The 24,146-nt window shown below is 40.4% G+C and overlaps 1 protein-coding gene across 1 annotated transcript in view; it reads right to left on the bottom strand.

Annotated features, from left to right (window-relative positions):
- Positions 1-5,428: 5,428 nt before the first annotated feature.
- The window catches only part of lpgat1 (lysophosphatidylglycerol acyltransferase 1), a 62,203-nt gene continuing 43,485 nt past the window's right edge, over positions 5,429-24,146 (bottom strand). The window contains exons 7-8 of the mRNA XM_033990544.2: positions 8,340-8,446; positions 5,429-7,596 (exon numbers count right to left, since the gene is read on the bottom strand). Of these exons, the coding sequence (XP_033846435.1) occupies positions 7,445-7,596; positions 8,340-8,446 (259 nt within the window). The 3' untranslated portion in view covers positions 5,429-7,444. The remainder of the gene's footprint in view (positions 7,597-8,339; positions 8,447-24,146) is intronic.

Genomic DNA, 24,146 nt, shown 5'->3' with positions numbered 1-24,146 from the left:
GTGTCTAAAAAAGGTTTGTTTGATTTGTTTTCATACCTGAGTTTGGACTGTTCACTAGTGCCGTCTTCCTGCTGGTGAGGGCAGGACTAGTGCCGTCTTCCTGCTGGTGAGGGCAGGACGACAGCGCCATCTGCAGTCCAACTTCTTCAGGACAGTATCCCAGAAGAACATAGCCAGAGTCCGTCCCATTCTCTCTCGGGCCAACACAGAGACGCTGATGCATGCTTTTATCACCAGTCGTATAGACTACTGTAATGCCCTGCTCTCTGGTCTTCCCAAAAAGGCGATTTCAGGTCTACAATTATTACAAAATTCAGCAGCACGTGTCCTGACTAAGACCAGGGGGCGGGACCACATTACACCGGTATTAGAATCCCTGCATTGGCTCCCTGTGTGTTTCAGGATCGATTTTAAAGTTCTTTTACTGGTTTTTAAATGTCTTAATGGTCTTGGGCCTTCTTATCTTACAGAACTGCTTTTATCCTATGAACCCTCGCGGCCCCTGCGCTCCTCCGGCAGCAGGCTCCTAGTCATTCCCAAAGTCAGGACACACACGCATGGAGAGGCCTCTTTCCAGTTTTATGGCCCCCGTCTATGGAACAGCCTGCCGGAGGACCTCAGGGCCGCAGAGAACATTCAGGTTTTTAAAAGCAGGCTCAAGACCCATCTTTTTAGCATAGCTTTTGATTAGTATTTATCATTTTAGTTTACTTCTCTATTTATTTAGTCTTATTTAGGCTGGCTAGTGTGTTTATGTTTTACTTATGTTTTATTTACCTGTTTAGTTTTGACTTATTTTATTATTTATTGATTATTTTATTATTTATTGATTATTTATTTTATTATTTATTGACTTATTTATTAGGTTTGACTTATTTTATTATTTTTAATCATTTTAGATTTGCCAGTGTTTCCTCTGAGGAGCCCTCTGCACCGGGAGCTGTGGTTGGCTGTGGCTGCTGGGCCCTGGCTCGTGGGCCCTGGAGGTTTGGTCTTGACCTCATCTCTTCTCGAGGCCCTGGGCTGGTGTCCTGTGGCTGTGGGTGACCCTGTTCCTGGTGCAGATGGTTCCTCTGGTGGCGCTCTCTCATCTGGTTCATCTTTATCCAGCCTGTTCCACTTAAACATATTTTAAATGAAACTGAGGTATTTTAACATGTGTTGAGGTGGGGGGTGGGAGTGTGTGTTGGGGTGGGGGGTTGTTTGGTTATGATTATTGATGTGTTGGGGTTGGGTTGTTGGGCTGTCGGGTGGCTGGGTGGGTTTGGTGGGTGGGACTGATTTTAATGCTTTGTAAAGCACTTTGTGTTACTTTTTTTGTATGAAAAAGTGCTATATAAATAAAGTTTGATTTGATTTGATTTGAGATGTGAGAGTAAAAAACACCCTGAACAAAAATGATGGTACCCGTAGAAAAGACTGAAAATAATGCTACCAAAGGGACATGTTAATCCAAGGTGTGTCCACTAATTAGAGGAAACATTGGACTATTCTAAAGTGGCCTTCTATGAGCCCTGACCTAAATCCTATTGAGCATCTTTGGTAGGAGCTGAAACATGCCGTCTGGAAAAGGCACCCTTCAAACCTGAGACAACTGGAGCAGTTTGCTCATGAGGAGTGGGCCAAAATACCCGCTGAGAGGTGCAGAAGTGTCATTGATAGTTACAGGAATCGTTTGATTGCGGTGATTGCCTCAAAAGGTTGTGCAACAAAATATTAAGTTAAGGGTACCATCATTTTTGTCCAGGCCCGTTTCATTTGTTTGTTTGTTGTTGGTTTTTTAAAAATAATTGTATTGAAGCATGGTTGATAAGCAATGTCTGACTTTCATTGGTTAAATTTCATAGAATTTTTATTTATTATTACTTTTGTCAGTTTCAAGTTATTTCTGTGACCATTGTGAGTTTTTCTTTCACAATTTTGTCCATGTGTGTAGTCCCATGGGCATCTTTCCGTATTCTCTCCTTAATCCAGTGATGGTGTTTATCGTCCTGTCCCTGTGTTTGCTCTGTCCCATGACATAATGTGGTTCTCTCTTTTGCAGGGGTCAGAAATGAATGATTTGAGTTGCTTCAGTTCTGCTTTGTGTTTAATTGTAAAACTGGACAATTAAACACATAGCACATATCTGTCTGAAGGGAGAAGCTAACTACACTGAAACTGTAAACAGCTACCTCACCTTTAATGGCCCTACTGGTTTGCTCTATTGTTCTCTTTGTTTCCTTTGTTTGCTTTGAGTCTGAGGATGGAATTGTCAGTCAGTGATGTCTAAGGCCCCATTCTCACATTCTGTACTATGTTCCTTTTTCCGTGTAGTGAACGCCCTCCCTGTTTTCCTGATGTATGTTTTATTGAAAGAGATGCAGGGTATTTCATATATGACATTAATTGTATTGTGTATAAATGTATGTACGGCGACCTTGAGAGCCTTGAAAGGCGCCTAACAAATAAAATGTATTATTATTATTATTATTAGATTTGTGCTCTGGTTCGATTTTGGGTGGGCGCATTGTCTGAGCTTTCTCTTACTGGTGTTTTTCATCACTCTCTGAACTCTCTCTGTTATACCCCCAGTGTACGGTAACCATGGCTATACTCTTTTTGTTTTAATTTGTTTTTTCTGGCTGTTCATTGTTTTCCTGGACTTGTTGGCCTGAAAAAATAATCTATTAAAAAAGTCCGATTGCAGATGTGTTGACCTAGTTTATGCTTAATATCTCTGTAATTACTGGGCCTATCCACATGAAACATAAATTTGTACTTAAGTCAGTTTTAAAGTGGATACGTTATACTTTTACTTCACTACAGGAAAGGTATCTCTACTTTTTACTCCACAAAATTAGTTAAAAGTAAAAGTCTTTTTTAGTACTGTTTGAGACCTGGTGAAAAGCCTGAGGGGTTCATTTTTAACATGTTTGTAGCAAACAAAAAGAAATAGAAATAAAAATGGCTAGATAAAAATGATTGATTCTGTTGTTTCTGATGACCAAAATTCAAAACCTGTGCAAAATACTTTTACTTTTTAAAGTACATTTTTATAGTGGTACTTTAATTCTTCTATATAGATTATTTCATGTGATACTTTTACTTGAGCATTTTTTGGTCCAGTATCTGTACTTCTACAGTACTTCTTGTAGCACCGCTCATGTAGGAGTCATGAGTAAAACTCTGAGGCGCTGTGAGGACATATGGTGAGAGCAGAGTAACTGGAGCCATGTTCAGACACTTAAACACAAGGCAGTGAGCTGCAGACAGGTAAAATGACACAGGTGAGGTGACAGAGGTGAGGTGACACAAGAGCCAATGTTACTGCATTCAAGGAATCTGCCTGGAGTCCAACCCACAACCTCCTTATGCAAAGGAAGCACACAGCACAGGCCTCCTCGTCTTATTGTGGCAGATTTGTCATCCTGTCTCCTCCTGTCAGTGAGGAGGTTGGGTGTTATACTCCCAATCGATTTATCTCAAGTGGACTGTGCATGTCCTCCCAGTATTACCGTGGCAACGCAAAAAAAACAAAACAAAACAAAATTTGGGATCTTTCAGAGGTTTTTATTCCAGCACAGATTTCTGGGTGTTGAAAATGGTGCTAGAATTCAAGGAAACGCAAACTTACAGACAGCTCTAGATTTTGAGAATGGTTCAGACTCCTATGGTGATTCCCAAGTCTTCCTTTAGGACAATGGAAACAATTCTGGTTCAAAAGAAGGAAAAAAACAAAACAAATATGGCGTCATTTGTTCCAAAGCTGAGGGTAGTCTGAGTGGCTGGTACAGATGCCCTACCGGCATCCGGTAGACCTTCTGTTGCCATAGTTACACCAATTTGACAAAACTCAAATTTCTATCATATAGTTCCAGTCTGCTCAGGTTTCCCTCATGGTGAAAAAGCCCAGTTGTGTTAAGTTCTCTGATTTGATCATGTAATACAAGGTGTCAATACAAGACAGCAAGACAATTTTAAACAACTGATTGCATATTTGTATATTTTAAACAATACAATAATGGAATTGAATGATTGTCCATTTTTGTAAACATGTTCCAATTGAATTTTAGTTTTATGAACAATCTTACATCTGATTTGTTAAAAACAGAAAATAAAAACAGATAAACTTTGCAGAAGTTTTAGAATGAGCAAGCAAGTTTGAAAAAGGCTGCAGTGATGTGTTTAAAACCAACAGGAAGCACAGCACTTTTAAGATTTTGAGAGTGGGAAATGTACCACCTCCACACACCAGAGGGCAGTAAAGAGAAATAAAACTAATTTCGAATTTTGAGTGGCTAAATTAGCATTATTGATTACCTTATAATAATTTTCCTATATTATGCACTGTTCTGGTTTTTCCAACTACTGTCAACCAAGTAGAGGGCGCAAGCTGTTGGACTAAGGAGTGACAAGTCTTAACCAGACTTAGAGTGGAACTAAACACTAAATCCACCAAAGCGCCTTAAGTACTAAGTAACATCGCACAAGACTGCCCTGAATACAGCCAGGTGTTTCTGATTACAAACACCTGGCTGCAGGGGCGGAGTTTGAAGTGTGGATACCAATCACACTGTTACTTATGCCTCTAGCCCCGCCCCCTCCGCTCACATCACACTTTTCTTTATTCCTCCAGGTACGGCCCAGTTTAGCACCTCTATCTGAAATGACTGTAGGTGGGGTTTAGATGTTAACTTTAAAAACAATAGTTGCTAGCGTTCTATTTGGTTAGCGACATAGGGAGTGGCGATGTATGCGCTGATCAGAAGAGTCTGAAAAAACACTAAGGAGCACTTCTGAGTTGCTATCAGAAAAGTTGTAAGCATCTAAATGTTGAGACTAAATTTGGCCAAGTACTTCAATTATAATCGCAACAAATAACATGAGTTTCTGAAGAAAGAAATTATACAAAAACATGCGAAAATATAATGTCCGTTTGGCAGAATTTTGGACCTTTCCAAAAAAAAATATGCACTTGTATTTACCTTTCCTATAATGGCAGTAGGGCTGGGTACTCTTCACTTTTTTGGGTATCAGTACTTAAACAATACCTGGTTTTCAGTACAGTAACTGATATCCTTTCAGAATGAATTTGAGTAAAAAAAATACCTTTTTGCAATGCTTTTTTGGTATCATACATGTTCCAGTATCAGTAAAACCTCAAAGTATGTGCAAAGCATCGGACAGGTGCAGGGTTGGGCAAACTTTTTGACACATGGGCCACAGTGGGTTCTAAAATTTGACAGAAGGGCCGGCCCAGGAAAAAAAAAAAAAAAAAAAAAAAATATATATATATATATATATATATATATACATATACATACACATATACACATATATACATACATATACACATATATACATATATATATATATATACATATATACACACACATACATATATACATATGTATATACATATATATTACATTAGAGATTTGGCCTGTAACATGTAGCAAAGCATGAATATGCAAGGCTCATTTGTTTTCCAAATGCATTAATTAAATTCATTATTAATTTCTTAAATTTCAGTTACATAAACACAGAAGTAGTTTACTCTTACCTATTTTAATATAATTTGGTCACTTTCGGCTGGCCGGTTTAATAAGCCCAAAAGGACGTGTGTGGCCCCGGGCTGTAGTTTGCCCATGTCTGGGATAGAGTACTCATTTCACTGAAACACAGTTAATATTAGGGTTGTTCTGATACTGATATTCTGGTACCACACATTTTTTCAGGTATCGGCATTGGCAAGTACTCAGACCAAATCACTGATCCGATACCACGCTATTTTCCAGAATGAGGACCCGTAGATACAAGCAGAGTTGCTGTTGACGTCTGTGGCTACAGCTAACACTCGGAACAGGTTAAATGCAGACAGTGGAGGCTCTGCAGAGGATCAAGTCCCGCTTGGACCAAGTTGTGTCCTTAGGCAAGACACTTCATCCATTATTATAACTTGCCTTTAAAGATACAATGTCTGTTCTTGGTGTTGGATTTTCTGAAATAAATTTCCCCCAAAAATGTGAATGATAGTCCAGTGCGACTTATGTTTTTTTCTTCATTATTACACATTGTTTCGTTGGTGTGACTTATACTCTGGAGTGACGTATAATTCGGAAAATACGGTACTTAAAACTAGGCAAAATTCTTCAGAAAATGTTTTCTGGATTTAGATTTTTTTTTGTGAACTAGAATTTTAATTTCTGGTTGAACAGCAGATATGCTAACAAGGGGTAAAAATTATACAATAGTTATGATTATTTTATTAAATGGAGGTTGAAAATGTTCACAGTGTTTGGGATGGAGTTTGCCGTGTTGATGACATATGTAGAGGCATTCCATTTTAGAACTCACTGCTACTTCCTGTATTTTTGTACTTCTATCCTCAACATTTTGTCTTAAATGATGTAAAACTATGATGAATGATTACCACAGGTACTATCCCACCAAACCAAAATTGGAAAAACATGGAAACCTGTCATATACACTTTTTCTATATTGTACTGATACCTTTAAACGGTACCCAGCCCTAGCTAGAACTGTATCAGGATTTGCAACTGGGCTTTTCACAGTGACCCAAAACAAGGTAGATTTCAGTTCACAATCAGGATAACACTAGTTTGTTGAGGGAGAGGTCCTATGGTTGTCCTCAGAAAACATTCACAATCAGCTAAAACATAATGACAAGGACCAAGTTCATTTTAAGAATGAAAATAAAAAACAAAAACAAAAACGTCCTTGTATTTTTTTCTGTACAACACTTAACAGAGCATTAGAACATGGGACATTAAAACGGAACTAAAATGGCTGCACACACCACTCGCACTCATTAGGCAGGTTATGCTGTAAATGTACAGTAATGACACCTAGAACAAGCTCCACTATGTCCAATGTGTTCCTATATAAAAAAGTTATATTTTCACTGTCCTGACACACTAAGCATATGGCTTAAATATTTGTAAATCTATGGGTAGTCTCTGCCATCTCTCAAATGGCAATCGTGAAGCGACATAATTATTTGCTGAAAAATCTTTTGTGTTCAAAGTCCAAAAGAGAAATCTCAAATGGTCAGTGCATGGTTGTCGTTATTCCCTTTCGCGGAGGGAGCCAATGTAAACATGATTCCAAAACAAAAATGGCCACCAAAAGGAAAACACAAAAATTGAAATGTGGAGGAGCAGGGCAGTATCATCGATCCTTAGTGCAATGGAGGAACAGGAGTTAGGATGGAGCTCCTTGTAAAAACCTGACCCCTACAGGACCCCTACAGAACTACAGTTACACAACAGTCTGTAACTATGGGCTAAAATCGAAGAGAGCATCCTGAGCCTATGTGGTGGAGGAGATGAGGAGATCAATCCCAATGTCTGCTTTTCCCGCTTGGTCAAATGTACATTCACCCGCAGGGGGAGGAGCCGGGCTAAGATGCTGGGGCCAGGTGGTGGTCCGGCGGAGGCGTTCAGAACACGCAGCAGTACAGATACTGGAGTGCGCTGAACCACATGTACCCCGACGCAAACGCAAATGACTGAATCGCGCACAACCACACCGGGTCCAAGGTCATCTGACGCGACACTGCCCCCTTTTGGCCGGGGGAGGGAGGGAACAGGCCTATAGGAGAGAGCAGAGGATAAAGGTGAGAAGCAGTATTATCGACTGGTGATCTAAGTTGCGCCATGGTGTCAGTCTATAATAGTTCTATGATCATTCAGTGCTTCTGTTTAATACACTTACACCCTCTGCTCTATTGGTCAGCCTCATGGATCATGGATAAGAACTGGAGAAGACAATAGCCCCGTCGGCATGCAAGTTCAATTAGTAGCTACTCTACAACCGCTGGGTCCAGAAAAAAATTCTCCCATAGAGCACAATGTTGTCGGCTGACAGGACATCGACAGCTTTCACAAAGGGCATATTTTTTCCTGCATTTTCACTATATGTATTAGCTTTGTAAGTTTAGCTTAGCCCCGCTCTGAGCCCGTGCTAGCTGCATCTCTTTGATTGGTCAGAACTGATCACATGGTGCATGTTTCTGTCACCACATGTTGGGTTGCACTGAGCAAGTATTCCGGAGAAATGTGGAAGAAAAAAAAGATTTATGGACCCATGCGCCAAATGAGTTATTGAAACGAATGCATCAGCTTTGGTTCATCTTCAGATCTTATTATACTTCCATGGCCAGCCTCCAATACTGTATGTGAGTGACAGGTGGCTTTAACCAATCACAGTGAATCACAGTGAAATAAATAATGGTAAAACAGCAACATGTGAAGCAGGAAAATGTTTTGTCATAGTGTTTAGCCATAATTGCACCAATAATTAGGGGCAAATAGTGCAATACAAGGTGTAATTACCTGTGCTGTAGAAGTGCTCCAGGAGCTGCTCCTTCTCCACAAACCTCTGGTACAGCCAGTCTGTGAGGGCCTCAGCCTCCACCGGAACCTCCTTTATGGGGTACATCCTACAACACAGGGCAGAGAGAGGGGTCAGAGGAATACAAGGGGGAAAAGAAAACCCAACCAAACCCCCCCAAAAAATCAAAATTACAGTTCTTCAAGATGGGGCAGTGCACAAGCGTGCTTTAAATTCAAGCTAAATTATAAACTCATACTGCCAGTGACTCCCATTGACACGGAGAGCGCAAAACAAGGGCCAAATTTATTTAGAATGCAAGAACCACTCAAAGACTGTGGGTGATGGTAGCAGTAGCACTGCTACTTCAAAACAATTAACATATTACTAAACTTCTACCAGCTAGTATAGGGTTGGTAGGGTCCCTCCTCCTGAGTGACAGCAAAGATTGCACCAGTAGGCAATACCAAATGCATCTCACTTTCACTCAAACACCTATACAATTCTGGATGTAATTTTTTTGACAGCTAATAAAATGCAATACCAGAATCTCCTCTCTCATCATTAAAGGGGGTATTTTACTTCTATGGGGTATTAAATGTACCACATAACATATTCAGATCACAGTGTTACCTTTTATGGTTTTGAAAATGCTATACTCAATGAAAACAACGTATGGACATGTTTACTAAGGTAAACATGCTAAGTTACTCCCCCTTCAGAGCGCTATCACGGCACAATTGGCATGCATCCCACTACTGAAACTACATCACATTGGGTTTGTGAAGCTGCTGTGTACAGTTTAGCATCATGCTTTTGTATATTTATGGAGAATTGTCATGTCGCAGCATGGGTGATGTAGGTTTGTGGGCGGTGCCTAACACAGACTCTTACAGCTAAGAATAGGTAGGGTTCGAATAGGGCCAGATATCACTAAATTTCTCAAACATGCATGTATGACATCAATGATAAAACACTGTAGAAAGCTATCGATTTTTCGCAATACCCCCTCTTTAAGGGTCACTTCCACCATCCACAATGTCAGTGGTGCCAACTGCAATACTGCACTGTGCCAGAGGGGGTCCCCACTGAGCTATGGCTGCACTCAGCCTGTGGTCACCTTCACTAGAGGTGAACTCATCACTCTATACAGGGAGGAAAAAGGGAGGAAGGAGAAGAGAGGGAGGGAGGAAGGAGGGAGGGAAGGAAGGGGGAGTAGAGAGAGAAGAGGTGGAGAAGAGGGAACAGGATGGAGAGATGAGGGGCAGATGGGGTAAATATGAAAGAGGAAGGGTAGGGAAAGACAGGTAGAGGGAAAGACAGGAAGAAGAGATGTGAGCGAGCAAAGACAGGAGAGGGGAGGAGAAGAGGGAGAAGAGAAAGGGAGAGAGATGAAGAGAGACAAAGGGGTGAGCTGACAGAAAGAGTCAGAGGAGAGAAATGGCGCTCTGCTCAGTCTGTCTTTTAGGGAAGTGAGTGGTCATGTGATCACTAGCACAGTACGTGGCCCCACAGAATTCAAGCCATTCACCTGTTGAAGCAGACAGTCGCTCCTACATCCTGTTTAAACGCAGAAGGGTCTGGAACCAGACCGTAAGGGTTAATGATTAGTTAATTGGTCTGTCAATCACAATCACATCTATCTGAAATCGTGGAGGCAGGATATGGTTCCAGACTCACTCGTCATTGTAAACTTTTTTCAAATCATGTCTTTTACCCAGACAAGAATTCCAACTCTTGCATTTATTCAACAGGTGTTTATGCATACTGTAAGGGGGCCTGCCTCTCCACAAATCTGGCATGTAACTTGGCCATGTGAAGTCACCTGCTTATCTCATGAAAACACACAAAGGTAAAAAAAAAAAAAAAAAAAAGTTTAAAGGGCCCATATTACATTATTTTCTTTTCATTATTTTCTCTCATCACAAACAGACCTGGAGTTGTGTTTTGTTTCATTCACACATGTTTAACACACAAACCCTGCATATTTAGGTGGAGTTTTTCTCTCAGACTGAAAACACACTGTTCCACCTTGTGATGTCATGTGGTAATACAGGAAGTGCTACACTGTGTTTTCCATACACCTTCACTATGGATTATTTCAGTCCTGGAATTGTCAACCTCTACTGAAGGTAAAAGGTACATGCTAATTTGAAAACTACCTTTTCATGACATCACAAGGTGGAACTGTGCATTTTGAACTTTGTAAATGTAGGCGGACTAATAAACCAGGTTTACTCAAACATGTGTGAATGAAACAAAACAAAACTCCAGGTGTGTTTTTGACGAAATAACAGCATTATACTATGGATTAAAGCTGACAAGAGTCCATTTTGTGCAATATAGGACCTTTAATGTCATTCTCTGGAAAATTCCTGACAAAGCAAAAACATTTCCATGGATAAAAGCTGGTGACGGGTCTTCAATGAGAGAAGTGAGGGTCAAAGCATCTGTGCATGTCCGCATCTGGAGGTCTTAAAAGGGTCAGATCAAGACTTATATATTACCATATACCATATACCATATACCATATATATATATATATATATATATATATATATATATATATATATATATACATATACATACATATATATACACATATACATACATATATACATACACATACACATATACATACATATATATACACATATACATACATATATATACACATATACATACATATATATACACATATACATACATATATATACATACACATACATACACATACATACACATACATACATACACATACATACATACACATACATACATACACATACATACATACACATACATACATACACATACATACACATACATACACATACATACACATACATATACATACATATACATACATATACATACATATACATACATATACATACATATACATACATACACATACATATATATATATATATATATATATATATATATATATATATATATATATACATACACATACACATATACATACATATATATACACATATACATACATATATATACACATATATACATACACATACATACACATACATACATACACATACATACACATACATACATACACATACATACATACATACACATACATACACATACATACACATACATACACATACATACACATACATACATATACATACATATACATATATATATACATATACATATACATATACATATATATATATATATATATATATATATATATAGACCATGTTGTTCATAAACATCCATCTTTAAAAAAAATAAAAATAAAACAACTACCATATTTTCTGGACTATATGTCGCTCCAGAGTAAAAGTTGCACCAAATGCCTAATATTGAAGAAAAAAACATGTATAAGTCACACTGGACTATAAGTTGCATTTTTTGGGGAAATTTATTTTATAAAACCCAAGACAAAGAACAGAATTTTGTCTTTAAAGGCAAGTTATAACAACAATAAAATAGAGAACGACAGGCTGAATAGCAGTACAGTATGCTAATGTAACACACAGACAGAACTGAATATAAGTCTGGTATGTTTATGTAAGATATTAACAGTTAATCAGATACGCTATGCTAACGTAACATAAGCAGCTTGTCCACAAACACGAGAGACACAAGAGGTCTCTTCACTGATATTTACTGTGGTCTTACTTCTTCATCACAGTTCACACTGTAGAACTAGCAAAAACATCAAATATAACATAAGCTCTGGCTCATATTACATCTACACACAAAACTGCACATGAACGCATGGAAAATATACATACCACTTTGGCCTGGTAGTAAACAAACTGGTGAACCCAAACCTTTATATTTTACTTCTCAATTGTTTCTTAAATAGTGCTCTGTCAGGTAAGACTTTACATTAGCATAAAAGGCTGAACCGGAAAACAGGAAGTAGTTTTTGTGACCTTTAACTAGACTTATGATAAACTAAACATTTACACACAAAACATTTACTCACATTTATGGTCTTATAAATGAAGGGGAAATATATAAGGGGAAATTAAATGCGAAATGTATAAAAGAAAATGAGTCAAGTCAATTTTCTTACTGGTGATAAACACACCAGCACCATCTATTGTTCAAACACGTGAACTGTAACATATAATGTATAATCAACCGTTACATAACACATTTATTCAGCTACATGAAGCACAGACAGAACTGAATACGGGTCTGGTATGGTAACGTAAGATATTAACAGTTAAATACACAACTAAAGCATAAAAACAAGCAAGTTTACTCTCAATCTCACTCCAAATCACAACTTCGTTGTCGCTTCTAAACAACTCCACCTGCTCCAGATGTAGATGAAGCGCCGCTCCGGAAGTAGATGAGGTGTGGCCTCGTGCCATTGTCAGTGTGACAATAACAAAGATGTGAAATTATATACTTAAATAATTTCACATATAAATCGCATCTGAGTATAAGTCCCACCCCCAGACAAACAATGAAAAAAGTGCGACCTCTAGTCTGAAAAATACGACAGTTCATTTGAAACCGTTTACAGTGGTCCAAAGTTATTCCTCACTGACTTTTGCCTGTTTTGAGTTTGCCCTGATGGTAAAGCTAACAACAACTAGCATGGGAACACAGACTTCCCGATTTTTTGGACATTAAATTAAATTATATGCACACAGTATGCAGCAGGCTTATTTTGACCTTGTACAAAATCTGTAACAGGGAAATACAGGCCTTTTAAGGTTATTGTGTCAGAGGTATAAAGTAGTTTTAATAGTATCCTAAAAAATTCAAAATGTTTTATTGTGACATGTGCAGAGACAAAAAAAAACAAAAAAACATATGCAAAATATTTTATATGAAAATGAAAAATAAATGAATAAAAATGATGACCAAACCAAAGCCTAGGTGGCGCTCACAGTTCATTGGGGGTTTGTACAGCAGCAGAAACCTGAGCCATGTTTTACTAACAGACAATGGAGCACTTAGGCACAGTTCGAAACGCCCGACCACAAGCACCCTGCCTCAACTGAAATATTCATCACAAATCAGGCCTGTGTAACCTGAGCACGGGCGGACGGGTGAAATGGGGACAGACAGAAGGACAGGGGACAAGGAGGAGGACAGGGGGACCGGGGAGAGAAGAACCGGGTAAAAGAGCACACGGGTTCAAGAGTGAGAGGGAAGGAGGACAAGGGGCCAGAGAGGAGCACAGGGGGACAGGGGAGAGAGGAACAGGGGACAGGAGGACAGGAGAAAAGAACACAGGGGTGCAAGACATGAGGATGGGAGGGCATGGGGACGGGGGAGACAGGGAAAGAGAACAGGGAGACATGAGGACAGGAGGGCATGGGGACAAGGGAGAGGGGAAAGGAGGACACGGGGGGAAGAAGGACATGGGGACAGGAAGACAGGAAAGAGGTTGAAGGAGGACAGGTGGTCATGAGGACAGGCGGTCATGAGGACAGGCGGTCATGAGGACGGTGGAGAGGAGGACATGGTGACCCCAATTTGAATCAGCTGAATTTACGAGACATCCATCCTGCATTGTTTGCCAAACTTGAGACGAAAATATCTATCGTAAGTAACATACCATGTGAAATAAACTATTGAATGTAGATTATGTTAGTTTGGATTTGTGTGAACTTTGCTATCACTAGGTCAGCGCTAGGTAAGCAGCATTTAACAGACATACACAAAATATATTTTACATGAAATCATGTCAGCAGAATAAACCTCGCTTACTGATCGAGAACAGCATCCAGTACATCCAATAATAAGGTCCTCTCCTCCTCTACTGAGTCTACAGCCATCTTCACTCTTTGCCATGAACTGCTCCGGCTCAAAGATGCCTCTAGTATAACTTGTACAAACACCCACAGTGTCCTCGATTGTGTACTTCCTTTGTTTTGTCCGTTTCGTCATGTTTAGAATGCAAAACAACAGTGGGTTAAATGCGTGCGCATTATGTACAGATCCACACGGCTTCATTTACGCAATCGTCATGCTCTGTCTGTTTACAGAAAACCATGCATACCATACATCGTCGTGTTCCAATGCTCATTGGCTGTAAGGGGAAAATGTCACTAAATGTGTGTAATGTAATTGGTTAATTTTACAAGGGGGAGAGTGGGGTGTAAACTTTCAGTCATCTGTAGCACTGATTCGCTGTCTGGGACTCCAGTAACCCACAACCCCTACCTTATTGGCCAACACTGGTGTCAGTCAGAAGCTAATGAGTGTGTTTAGCACTGAGGAAGAAAGTTGGCACTATCAGAAGTTTATTATGCCTGAAATGGACAAAAGGGATGAAGCAGATTTCACGTTTGGAATACTTTCAGCAGATTGGACATGGAGGATCTAATCTATTTTGTAGAAATGATTTCTTCACTGGATTATATTCTGGAGCTGTACCGAACGACCAACATTCTTGGAATATGTTGATGTTTGACAGAACCAGAGCCCCAAACGTACCGTATTTTCCACACTATAAGGCGCACCTAAAAGTCTTTCATTTTCTCAAAAACCCACAGTGCGTCTTATAATCCGATGCGCCTTATATATGGATCAATATTGGTCAATTATGACACCCGTAGTCAGGAGGCGTCGCCGAAGTAATAGCGGTAATAACGGGGAGACGGGGAGTCAGCGCGGGGCGACATACGCCACCATCTGCGAATGGATTGCGGATGCCTGGGCTGATATATTAGTCTCAACTGTGGTCCGAGCTTTCACGAAGGCAGGAATTGTCACTGAACTGCCAGACAACAGCAGTGACACGGATAATGGCGATTTTGACGAGACGGAATCGGGCACTTTGAATGCCAAGCTCGTCCAACTGTTCAACTCAGACACTGAAGGGGAAGAATTCGACGGATTTGTGAATGAGGAATGAACTGAAAAAGTGAGCTTTACATGTTTCTTTCACGTGTTTACAACTGAACAAGACTGAAAGATATTGTGAATATGCATTAACTTGTTTTGTGAGTGAACAAAGTTTTCAGAACGTTTTTTATATTCTATTAAGAAAGTTTGACTGACTGACTTATCTGTTTTGTTGACATTCCCTTTAGCGCAGCTCCATCTCGTGTATGCATAACACAACCCCAGCTACTACAGTAGTTTATATTCTATGCGCCTTATAATGCGGTGCGCCCTATGTATGAAAACTGTTAATAGGCCATTTATTGAAGGTGCGCCTAATATTCCGATGCGCCTTATAGTGCAGAAAATACAGTAAGTGAAGTCCAAATTCAAATTTTTGGCTTTTCTGTAAAAACAGCTTTCCTATCAGCACTGTGGTGATAGCAGGTAAAAATGGTTTGCATATTCGGAAAGACGAGCGCCGTAGCTTTTCATTTGATGTGTAGATTGTTTACAACAAAGTACATAAACTTCTGCATCACCCATGTAGATTTGTAATGTGGGCCTGGACCATCACAACATTAACAGGTTAATAATTATCATGTTAATACCATTAAGCGCAATTATTTTGTTCACACTAATCGTGAGTCTAAATTTTCATATTGTCCCATCCCTAATGGCAACACATACACGAACTAACTACTGGTAATACGACATCCAGTTTTATTCCTTTAAATATGTTTATGATATGTTTACACCACATTTAACTGCTAAAAAGCCTAAGCAAACAGATCAGTGCAGAGAAAAATGAAGGCCAACTAATTTGAGTGTAATATTTGTTTCCAAAACAGTAAACATTGTAAAAGTCTTTGTGAACTCAATTTAAGGGCGAACTTAAGGTTTCAACAGAAGGGCGAATTTAAGGTTTCAACAGACAGATAACATGAAGCTAACAGCTAGCAAGATTGACGCAAATTTGGCAAATGACTGAAACTGAGGAATGACAGGGGAAATGAGGGCAAGGGGCAGGAGGACGTGATGATAGATTTAACTGTGGTAAATACAAATTGTCTTCTGCACAGTTGTATTATCTAACCATTAATGAACATTCTGAGATGTTTTGGTAGAAGAAATAACCACTGATTATTGCTAGCTTCCCAGATTGAAAAAGTGCAGAAATAAAATCCAGTTTACTACACAAATGGGTCTGGCTTGTGTCTGGTTACTGGAGCAGGGGTAAGGAGGAGTTCCTGGTTCAGATGAGGCAACATTTGTTTTGAGGCTTCAGTTTGACCAAGTCACCGATAAGAGGTCCCTGCCCCGATGATCTGCTGTCACCCTGATCTGAACGCACAAGGGGCAGTGTGTGTGAGGGTCAGTCCCTACGTTTGGACAACCAAATGGCCTTGGCCCCAAAACCTGTCAGACCACTCTTGTTCCAGTCTACAGTCAACAGACCAACCAATAGACCAAAACAACAAAACAACACATGCTAGTCCGCTGTGCAGGGACCGTACTTTATCAAGGCTGCTCTTTTAAAACGAGAGAGTAAACATCCAAATGCATGTCTAATATTTTTCTGGCTTTTTCTTACTTCATGCATTTGATTTCCTCTCCTAGTCTGCACCTAATGTAACTCGACTGAGCTGTTAGATGCAGCAGGTATCCAAGCAAGTACCGGCTTCTACAGATGTGTTACGGGCATCTGGAAGAATCCATCTGCGGCACTTCAATCACAGTACCTAGGTTTATATGCATGGTCATATAAACGGTCATGGTAAACAGTCACATTTTTATACAGTGCTTTTCCACCTTCAAGGCAATGAAAGCACTTTACATCAAGGAACCACTCACCCAATCAACCACATTTTCACCAGTGACACTGGGGAGCGAGGTGGGTTAAGTGTCTTGCCCAAGGACACAACAAAAGCATTCATCTGTGAGAGCTGGAATAGCACCGCCAACCTGTGGGTCAGTGAATGTGACCGCTCCATCAACTGAGCTATTGTTGCATTTTTAAAAATGTGTTTAAATTGGACTAGGCCTGTTTTGCTGGCATGCATGAAACCATAGCGAGTGTGTGTGAGGGTCAGTTCACTATGGTGACACGTGGACAGTCTTTGGACACACAGGTCACATGGGTAGCAGGCACTGTTCCCTCCAAGCTGCGCGTGTGCGCAATTGCACACTGCTGACATGGTCTCCGCGCACAGAAAATCTGTGCTGCGCACAAAAAAATCGAACAGGAGTTGAAAATAAAATAAACACTCAACAATTCATTCTGTGCTATTTTTCAATGTGAGTCAATGAGTGTGACCGGGGATGAGCTGCTCCAGACAATTATGTGATTCACATACGAATTTGCGCAGCTTATCAACATCATTGACAGGCATCCTCATGTGCCGCTATCAGTGGCCGTGTCCCAATTCGCCAAATGCACCCTTTGAAGGGTCCCTTCGAAGTACTCTTCAAAGTGTAGTTAGAAGGTTCCGGACAAGAATTTGCCCTCCTCAGTGTAGCCGCCATCTTGCTGAAGTGGGACAGGCCCACACCACGGACCACACTTCCACAGCTGTCTTTGAGCGTACGATATTTTTAATGATTTATTATTTAATAGAAGAAAAGTCAAGATGTCGTCGTCACAGCCGCTTCTTTCTGTTTAGATTGAATATCAATAGGCAAATATAACGTTTGAGGTGATTTTTTTACTCATTTGTAGCTACTTCATAACTTAAACAAAATATACCTTGTGAAAACGTAATAACAATATAATTTTTACTTTCATAGTCTATAAACCAGAGAACACTGATTAGTTGCACATATAGTGGGATATTGCAGTTTAATGGTTTGTTATTTTGGCCAGTGGCTACACCACTTTAATAACAGTAGAGGGCGCTGTTTCCCTTCTATGCCGTGCCAGTTCTTTTCATCTGATTATTATAAGGTATTTTCTAGCAGTGCAGCGCTACATCAAGCTAGTGTCTTGATTTACTAACACGAAAGTAAATGACACGTGCCCACAAGGGGCGCAGACATATGGAATGTACGGAACTCATGAAGATTTTGTGCACGTCTTAGGACTCTGTTCTGTCCTTTCCTCAGAGTCCATTGCTTCATTGTTCACATTACCTGTGTGCAACTCATTAAACCTTCTGACTTTACGTTTCAGTCTCTTGGTCTTTGACACTTACAATAGAAACAAACATTCTTACATTATTCTTATTGCAGTAATAATTTTTTATGATAATAATGTCTTCTTATTGTGTAGCAATAACTGCACATTCCTTTATTCCATTTAACTCCTTTTTAATCATCAAACACACTGTACAGATCTTTATTCAGATTTAACAGTTTCATGTCGCTCTGTTGTAGATGAGGTAAACCAGCACGAACATTTGAACGTGTATTGCGCAACGGACTCCATTTTCTTCTTTTTTTTGCGTAGCCGCGATGCATGATGGGGTATAGATGCACGCTTCGGTTACGTCCGATCTCCATGGAAACGTTGCAAAGGGAAGGGCAGGTTTGTCGGCTGCATTCAGTAGGGTGCTTTGAAATGGGACAGCCCTTGTCGCGCCGGAAATTACGTAACTGCCCTTTGATGCACGCTTCGAATGGTGATTCTAAGGCCAGTTTGGCGAATTGGGACACGGCCATAGCCGACGTGGCCGATGTGGAGTGAAGACTCGCTAAAGATGCTAAGTGCTGTTTAACCCCTTACCATTCCGACGGCCCGCCCTCGGGCAAAAATGCACGCATAAAATTACGGGCGCGTAATTGCATAATTTTACGCACTGTTTTGCAGCAGTTTTGCGTTTTAAACATGACGAAACGGACAAAACAAAGGAAGTACGCGACCGAGGACACTGTGGATGTTTGTACAAGTTAAACTAGAGGCATTTCGGACCTGGAGCGGTTCGTGGAAACGAGTGAAGATCTCATGGTGGACTCAGGAGTAGAGGACCTGATGTTTTGATGGACTGGATGCTGTTCCTGATCGGTAAGCGTGGTTTATTCTGCTATTGACTTAATTGTGGGTCAAATGTGTATTATGTGTAATCATTAGCATTAGCTAATGCCAATCTGCGCCCCCCCGACCACCACCAATCATACACGCACACGCCACGTTGGTGAAGTGTCTTGCCTAAGGACACAATGACAGACCTAAGGACACAATGACAGAAGTTGGTCCGAGTGGGACTCGATCCACCAACCTCTGTCACAGAATGACTGTCACACTGTCACATGTACAGTGTATTTTTAGTTCCCAGTGTGTTTGTTTACATTTTGAAGTGTGTGTGTGTTTGCTCACCGTTTGCAGTGTGTGGTTTGTAAATATATATTTATTTGGACCCATACCACTTGTTTTGAATATATTTTATATACAAATATACATTTTATATTGTGTTTTGATATGATGTACAGTATAAATGTACAGTAATAGAGCAGCTGTGTGTGCAGATACAGATTCCTCTCAGTGTGTATTGGTCATTGACTGTCACAAGTTTATGAGTTGTAAAAATCAAGCAAAAGCTTCACACAATGGCTTATACTCATAATACAAGTCAGAGCTTTATCATAAAAATGTTAAGTGTGTTTTCAACATTGGAGTTTAGAGTTGTCTTGGTTTGGTTGGAGACTCATGTTTTGCCATAGTTAAAATTAAATATTTATACTTCCAATAGCATTAAAATACTACACAGGTCATGAGCAAGATTTTTGTCATTTTCATTGTATAAGTGGGCTAAAGCACTTAATTAAAAGTCTTATAACAGAAATGTAAATGCGGTAATTTAATTCTTTTAATAAACCATTTAACTTGGATGGATGCGATGCAGCATGACCACAGTGCGCACATCTGATGACCACAGTGCGCACGTCTGATGACCACAGTGCGCACGTCTGATGTCGCTCACACTGGTCCACTGCTCAGGGAGTGTGTGTTTGCTCAGACTCGTGAAAAATTAGAGGGAACATTGGTAGCAGGTAACGTGCTATGTCTACATGGTACTAGCGATGAGAGATTATTCAGTTTACAATGTAATCATAAGAACAAATAGAATAATAACGCTGACCATTTTAGAAGCTAAAGAAGTTATTTCAATTTAATACTGTTAAATTCTAAATTACAAAAAAGTTAAAAATTTAAGCTGTATCACAACTGGAGAAAAGCCTTCAATTTAACATTTGCTAACTTTGACTTGATTGAGCTGATTCATAAAACTAGACGATTGGTGATCTATAAGACAAGTGAATGACAGTGAACGCATGATTTCAATGTTTGGTCACGGTGTTAATAATATTGAATAAGTGAAAACATGACGTTCCTTCTCACAACAATCTTAACACTAAAGCCCTTCACAAACACCTGGATGATCTCTGGGCACTGTCGGCTCTTCTCCTTCGAGTCTGTGTGCCGCAGGGGAAGTAGGGGATGATGATGTATCAGCACAGCGGACTCAAACTCAACTCAAAACTAACAGAGAAATTGGGAGAGCTCCTCTTGCCAATAAACTGATGTTTACACCACTATGATCAAACCGTACCTTAAATATTACAAAAAATGTCAAACTAAAGCAAGCTATGAAGTGCACGGAGCTTTACGCCTCCTCTAGGAAGAGAGGTGGCTGCACACGGATCCGCTCCTGATCTGGACAAACAGCCAACCCACCCACACTCTGTGCTAAGGCCCGGAACTATCACCTCCGTGTGGGGAAAAGTGGGCGTGGCTTTAGGCCTGTCACTGTAACAAATTTTGAAGTATGATATATTGCTGAAGAAAATATAGACCATAAAACATAATATTGAAACTAATTCATATCACTGACACAATAACACTAAAGCAGAATTACCCCCCCAAAAAGCTATTCTAAATGTATGATCCATCCATCCATCCATCCATTTTCTTCCGCTTATCCGGGGCCGGGTCGCGGGGGCAGCAGTCTAAGCAGGGACTCCCAGACTTCCCTCACTCCGGACACATCCTCCAGCTCCTTCGGTGGGACCCCAAGGCGTTCCCAGGCCAGCTGAGAGACATAGTCCCTCCAGCGTGTCCTGGGTCTTCCCCGGGGCCTCCTCCCGGTGGGACATGCCCAGAACACCTCCCTAGGGAGGCGTCCAGGAGGCATCCTGAGCAGATGCCCGAGCCACCTCAACTGGTTCCTCTCAACGTGTAGGAGCAGCGGCTCTACTCCGAGCTCCTCCCGTGTGACCGAGCTCCTCACCCTATCCCTAAGGGTGCGCCCGGCCACCCTGCGGAGGAAACCCATTTCAGCCGCTTTTCTAATAAATGTATGATGTGGTTAAAAAATAAAGTAATAAAATAGCAGTAGCAAAAAACACTTTCATAGTTAGTGTCTATGAGTCAGTGTTATAGTAATAATATCAACACTGCATAGCTCAAATTTAACTGTAGAACAGAAAAAATCCCAGGGAGGCATCCATGGGGCATCCGGAACAGATGCCCAAGCCATCTCAGCTGCTCCTCTCGATGTGGATGAGCAGCGGCTCTACTCAGAGCTCCTCTCGACGTCAATTAGCAGAGCCTCTATCCCGAAGTCCTCCTGTGTGACCGAGCTCCTCACTCTTGTGCTAAAACATGGTGTTTGTTATTGACAAACTGTGTCTAGCACAGTCCAATAACAGAACAACACTCACCAGGGTGAACTCCAACATGTGGCGGCTGAGCTGTGGGGCAATAAACAAGCCCACACAAGCTCACGCTAACTATCATTATATAATTGTTAATCTGAATTATTTTGGCCATGATAATCACAACACAGAATTTCAATATCATCCCATACCTAGTGATTACTATACAAATAAATATATATGTATCACATCCTCATAGGCTCCTATTATGTCTAAAAACTGATAACTCTGTACTATAGACTGGTGGTGTCAGGCAAAGAGGCAAAAAATACAAGACTGTAACGTACAGAACATGTGGTAAAAAAGAGCAGATCCAAAAGAATGAGTGAATATTCAAGCACCTGAGTCCATCTGCACTAGGCTTATATTCCTCCCCAATCGGGGACTCCGATTATCCGCACACTACTACAGAAAAACAGACGGGATGAAGGGAGGGATGCTGGGGGGTGGGGTGGGTGGGACTGAGACAGAGAGCGGGAGGGAAAAGAGACTGAGAGGGATGAGAGAGGGACTGAGAGGATAGTGAAGGGATAGAGGAAGAGAGACAGACAGAGGGGGAGGAATTGAAACCAGAATCAGCCCTAACACAGCAGTACTTTTATAATCTATATCTGAACTGACAGCAGAGGGCAGCACAATAATATCAAGGTCAGGAACAGAGAGGAGGAGAGGGGAGAGAGGGAAGAAAGAGAGGAGAGGATGGAGAGCATATGAGCAACAAAGGAGAGAGGTTAGAGGTAGATAGGAGAGAGGGAAGAAAGAGGAGAGGATGGAGAGACCATGAGCTAGAGAGGAGACAGGCGTGAGGGAAGAGGGATGAGGATGGGGGTGTAGATGGTACAAGAAGAGGAGAGACAAGAGGAGAGAGAACAAGAGGAGGAGAGGAAGAGATAAGAGGAGAAGATGAAGATGGTACAAGTGAGAGGAAGAGAGAAAGAGGTCAACGGTTCCAAACTCTGGTGTCACATTCTCTGACCTATACGAGAGGTATATGTGGAAAACAAACAATATCACAATGGAGATCAACAAGTCCATTCCAGTATTTGAACCGCTGGCACGTTTGAGCACATTTCTGATAAACTGCTATGAAATTGTGATAATCAGGATAATCAAATAAAATAATCAGCAGCTTATGGGTTAAGGTGTCTGTGTAGACCCTCAGTCGTCCAGGTCTGATCCATAGCAAACAACGAAGTTAAATCTGTCAACTGGACAAATCTTGTAGGAGTGAAGACGTTTCACTGCTCATCCAAGCCACTTCTTCAGAACTGAAGAAGTGGCTTGGATGAGCAGTTCTTATGGGTTACGGGTTTCTAGAGATATCGGTATTGGTCCCATATTGAAATTGTAGTCGATATTTGGTCTTAGTGCATCAGATTTGTCTTTTTAAATGACTCTTGAGTACATTAAAAATACATACATTAGGCTAAAACGTGAAGATATGTTTGCACTATTTGAGTTGTCAAAAGTATCAAAATTCAGATACTAATCGATATTAAAACTAGATACTCACTTGAGCAGGTATCAATGCAAAAAGTCACATTGACAGGACAGAAATGAACCTTTTTTGAGTATCTTTAGAATGATATCTAATGATATGTTTCACAAGTAAAAGACATAGACCAGTATACACCCTTGGACCACTATGAAACTACTGCACACTGAGGGATTACACACATATTACACACATGGGAAGAGAAAACAAAGTACCAATATTTAATGCTGAAAATTAAATTCTATTGTGTAAAGAAATCGTGGTAAAAAAAAGCATGCTATCATGCACTCCCTGATAATCAAACAATGAAACGCTTTATAAATTAGATGCATACAGCACACAGCAGACATATTTTGAACTCAAAAGCTGCTTATACAATATATGGTTAAATGGCTGATTCCCACAAGAGCAGAGCTGCTGAATCAAGCACAGACTGACAGCTCCGTGCACTTACACAGCACTCACTGCTGGCTGCAACCAACACCATCTATACATACTACACTGGTACTACACAAATGAGAACATGACCCATAAATGAGAATTTTTTAAAAGCCACTGCACATTAGACATTACATAAGTGGCTTTGCTCCAGCTGTCGTGCGGCAGAAGTGCTCATATCCTTCAGAAAATCAAAACAAAATATAATAAAATATTTTCTTAAAAAGATCCTGTATCCAAAGTATTTGGGCTAAGTTTGTCTTAACAATATATCTGTACTGGGGTAAAATATGCCCACTGCGTATTGTCTGCATCTAATTAAAAAAAGGCTTTGTTGTCTGATAATCAAAAAGCACGAGTTGTAGCATGCTAGTTCATTACAGTTCAG

This window comes from Periophthalmus magnuspinnatus, chromosome 24, assembly GCF_009829125.3.
Source record: "Periophthalmus magnuspinnatus isolate fPerMag1 chromosome 24, fPerMag1.2.pri, whole genome shotgun sequence".
In the NCBI taxonomy this organism is placed as follows: domain Eukaryota; kingdom Metazoa; phylum Chordata; class Actinopteri; order Gobiiformes; family Gobiidae; genus Periophthalmus; species Periophthalmus magnuspinnatus.
The sequence above is the reverse complement of the archived record's forward strand: the minus strand, read 5'-3'. Positions and strand labels throughout refer to the sequence as shown.